Raw genomic sequence first — 4,724 nt, forward strand, 5'->3', positions numbered from 1 at the left:
TGCTGAACTAGAAGTTCAAGTTCTGCAGCTGCAAATACAACAGCTGTAAGTCGTTTGTTGGTTTTTTGTTTGTTTGTTCGTTGGTCGTTTGGTTGTGTGGCTGTTTGTTTGTTCGTTGGTTGTTTGGTTGTATGGCTGTTTGTTTGTTAGTTGCTTGTTGTTGCATGTTGTCTGTTAATGTTCTTTTGTGGTTGATAGAAGTTTAGCTGGTGACTGCTGGGACGAGGGTGATTGCTTAATTATTCCTATATCCATTAATGTCTAACGAATTACAGGACGCCTTACAAAAAGCAAGTGGAAGATCTGACGAATCAGATGCAGGCCCTCAACAATGAGAGAGATGCCATCATAATGGAGATGCAGAAGCTGAAGTTGGCGCTACTTGATAAGAAGCAGGTCAGATGATTGTTCGCTCGTTTGTCTATTTGTCTATTTGTTCGCTCGTTTGTCTATTTGTCTATTTGTTTGTTCGTTTGTCTATTCGTTTGCTTGTTTGTCTATTCGTTTGCTTGTTTGTTTGTCTATTCGTTTGCTTGTTTGTTTGTTTGCCTATTTGTTATGTTTGTTTGTTTATAAGCATTTTTTGGACATTACAATCATTAGTTAGTTACTGATCTCGGCGTCATCCATTCTATTTGTTTATTCTCAATGAATATTTTTCAAAGATTACTGTATTTTTTTTCAAATAAACTTTATGTTATGCTCAGGAATTATTTTATTAAATTTATTTTCCAAATATTTAATTAACTTATTTATTATTGAATTATTGTTCACTTTTTATTCCTACTCTGTTTGAACATTCCAACAGTCTGAGAACAACCAGCATGAAAGGTATCATCATTTGTTGATAGTATATTCATTCATATTTAACTAACAACATCATAATACGATGATAATAATAATGACAATAAGCTGTTTATTGTTATAACCTTCAATAATAATAATAACTGTTATAATTATTATTATTATTTATTTTATTATTATTATTGTTGTTGTTGTTAGTATTCAATATTTTTTATTATTATTTTTTGAACTTGTGTTGCAGGTTCGCGAGGTCAAACAAGGACAGCTGCACAGAGGATCAGATGAAAGAGAAGGACTCCACCATCAAATCCCTCCAAAAGGAGGTCTTACATTGCGTCTGCTTTCAAGATTTTTTTTTAATTAGTTGCTCTGGTGGCCTAATTGTTTAAGTATCCACTGTCTCGTGTTGGAGTAGCCTGGTTCGAATTCAAACGACTCCCACTTATTGTGGATTGTGTATTTATTTGTAGTTGATGCATCTTTGAGTTGGTGCATCTTTGTAGTGGGTGGGAATGAGAAAACTATTTTAATTGAGATTAACCGGCTTAAAACTTAACTGCTTTATATATTTCAATAGTATCTTGTTTTATTTCATTGCTGTTTCTAGAATAATGAATAATTTGAAAAATAATTTCCTCATCACTTTTTGCAGGTGTTTCGGTTGAATGACGAGCTGAAGAACACAAAAGTGCCCATACTGCCACAGGTGAATGACCAGGAGATCAAGTTGCTTCAGCAGAGGATCAAACAGCTCGAAAAAGTCATCCACGATAATCAAGTCAACAACAACAACGCTAACAACAACAACAACAACGACATCGACAACATCAACAACAACAACGGTGGTTAGTCAACTTGAAATCATTTAAGTGTAAAAAAAAATGAAATATGCAAACAGATCTTGTATACTCTATCGTTTAAGCCCGTGGTCAGTTATCTACTTTTGAAAATCTCTCCCAACAGAATCAACTGATGCAGGAAGGTTGAAACAAGAGAAGGAGGCTGCTGTATCGCAAGTTGGTTGTTGGGATGGGAAGACTGTTTGTTGCCCTGCATGAATACCAACGCACCTTATGTATCACTCATTTTTGTTTATTACATAGGAATCAACTGTGTTTGTAAAGGAGCTTGTTAGATAGTTATCTCACAAATTCAAATACTACTGATTTTTATACTTTTTTTTATGTCATGTCAATGTTAAGAATGCCTTCAGCGAGCTTCGTCTTAAATTTTTTTTTCATCTTTTTACTTCATCATGATCATCGTCACCATCGTCTTCATCGTCACCACCATCATCGCCGTCAGATTGACTTCCTGAACGCGGTGATAGTGGATCTACAGAGGAAGAATACGGACCTGGAGAACAAGGTCCAACTACTGGAATCCTCCAAATCTATGACGGACAGTGCTCTCGAGAAGTTCCTCGCTAGGTGGCTCATTTGTTAAATATCTTCTAACATCTGGTTTTTTTCCCTCATGCCTCTACAAAATAACAAACAAACATTCAATACTTAATGTAATGTTATGGTTTTATGGTATCGACTTACTTTAATGTTTACAATAGTAACTTCTGCCAACCAATCATCATAGCGATATTGTAGCCTTCACATTAATTCTCACCCGACCAATCAACAGTCACTGGGCTGGTATTAACATTGAAATTAACATCCACCAACCAATCACAATCGCGATAACCTTGGCATTAAAACTCACGAAGACCAATAAAAATTTCCAGCGATGCCAACCTGACGAACATTCGTCCATTCTGCGACATCTGTGACATGTTCGACCAGCACGACACCGAAGACTGCCCGAAACAAAATGGCGGAGGGGGTGTTGGCTCCTCCGGGACAAGTCCCATGAACGCATCACATTACCACGGGGACCCCAACGAGGAAAGACCCTACTGTACCACGTGTGAAGGTAAGTAGTGATGATGATGGAGATGGCTATGATGATAAGGATGATGATGATGATGTCGATCTCAACCATGATGATAATTATGATAATGCTGATGATGAGAATATAGATGTTATTATTTATCATCCTCACAGTTTTTGGACATAATTTAGATCAGTGCAAAGAAGAACAGACCTATTGAGATAATCTACTCTTCATCTTTTCAACTCATACGAACCCAGTTAGCGCCAACTCTCTCCCTCTCTCTTTCTCTCCCTTTCTCTCTCTTTCTTTCTCTCTCTCTCTTTCTCTCTCTCTCCCTTATATGTAGAGGTAGGCAAAGAATAATTAGTATCGGTCTAACCTTTTATTTAATCTTTAATCTTCCAGCATAAATAAATAAGCATTAATCAAAATAAATGTTATTATTTTTTATGTGTGTGTGTGTGTGCGTGCGTGCGTGTGCGCGCGTATGTAAGTATGTGTATGCGTGTTCATTAAAATAATAATTAATAGACAAAGTATTAAATAGTATTAACTGAATGATGCTTTCGTTAACAACAGCAACAACAACAACAGCAACAACAACAGCAACATCAGCAACGTATGTGTTCTTACGTATCGATTATGTTCATTTTTAGTCTAAGAAATTTATTATTGTCATTTACTCTTATTACGATTTGAGCTAGTTATAATTAATTGAATATTAAATTAAATAAATTAAGTAAATAAGTGTTGAGTTAAATCGATTCACTGTAATATAATAAATAAAAAGACTGCTTATGAAATTTCTTACTATTGTATATATCGGCTTTTACGGTTTTGTGATTCTCGTTTAGTTTCTTGCGTGTCTTTTTTTCATTTAATGTTTATTGTTAAGAATCTTGATCTGATCGATGAAGACGATGAAGATGAATTGCTTGTTTGCGATTTTTGGCTTTATCTTCTTTGCTAGAATCCGTTAGATTTGTATACTTCGTTCGTACATTTACTTCGTCGTCTTAGTTTGACTTGCGAATTATTTTTTATTTAAATTTTGTTAATCTGCTGTCCAATGGTGTTCAGATCACTTCAAATGTTCATCATAGCCACCATCATCATTTCATCGCATCATTGAAGTGCTCAGATCATTTTCCTTGTCATCTTATCTCCACTGTTCTCCAAGTAGGCTAGCACTAACGTTCATTCACATTTCTCCATCAATTTTCATCATCACCAAGTTTCATCATCACCAGGTTTCATCATCACCAGGTTTCATCATCACCAGGTTTCATCATCACCAACTTTCATCATCACCAGGTTTCATCATCACCAACTTTCATCATCACCAGGTTTCATCATCACCAACTTTCATCATCACCAGGTTTCATCATCACCAACTTTCATCATCACCAGGTTTCATCATCACCAGGTTTCATCATCACCAGGTTTCATCATCACCAACTTTCATCATCACCAGGTTTCATCATCACCAACTTTCATCATCACCAAGTTTCATCATCACCAAGTTTCATCATCACCAGGTTTCATCATCACCAGGTTTCCTCATCACCAAGTTTCATCATCACCAACTTTCATCATCACATTTCTCGGCACTCTCTTCGCCGATGTTCTTTCATGTCGTCAGATAGGTAACGTCATAATGTAACATTGTCACAACGTAAGACTGTAACATGAATATCGTTGAAGAGATTTAGTGAGTGATATTTTTAACCTTTTTAAGATATTTTAACCCTTATTGTGTGTGTGTGTGTGTGTGTGTGTGTGTGTGTGTGTGTGTGTGTGTGTGTGTGTGTATTCGCAATGTATGTTGCTGACTTTTGCCTCTAAATTTTACTTCTCTATACAGCACAGCCTTTTTGTAATTTTTTTAGCGCAAAACCACAAAACAACGACTCATCAAAATCATTGTGATATGCATTTTGAGGGGTGAATGTGTGTTTGTGTTTGTAAGTAATTTTGTGTATATCTTGTTTATGCATATGCATTTTTGAGTGTTCATATATTACTCTATGTATGTA

General features: G+C 35.8%; 1 protein-coding gene across 1 annotated transcript; it reads left to right on the forward strand.

Moving 5' to 3' along the window:
• Window positions 1–331: 331 nt before the first annotated feature.
• On the forward strand, window positions 332–2,993 carry HELRODRAFT_111063 (hypothetical protein). The gene is made up of 8 exons (XM_009017878.1): window positions 332–396; window positions 809–831; window positions 1,046–1,127; window positions 1,457–1,649; window positions 1,768–1,820; window positions 2,110–2,230; window positions 2,536–2,727; window positions 2,859–2,993. Exons 1-8 carry the CDS (start codon window positions 352–354, stop codon window positions 2,903–2,905), a joined length of 756 nt encoding a protein of 251 aa, XP_009016126.1. The 5' UTR covers window positions 332–351; the 3' UTR covers window positions 2,906–2,993.
• The last annotated feature ends 1,731 nt before the right edge of the window (window positions 2,994–4,724 follow it).

This window comes from Helobdella robusta (assembly GCF_000326865.2).
Source record: "Helobdella robusta unplaced genomic scaffold HELROscaffold_20, whole genome shotgun sequence".
Taxonomy (NCBI): domain Eukaryota; kingdom Metazoa; phylum Annelida; class Clitellata; order Rhynchobdellida; family Glossiphoniidae; genus Helobdella; species Helobdella robusta.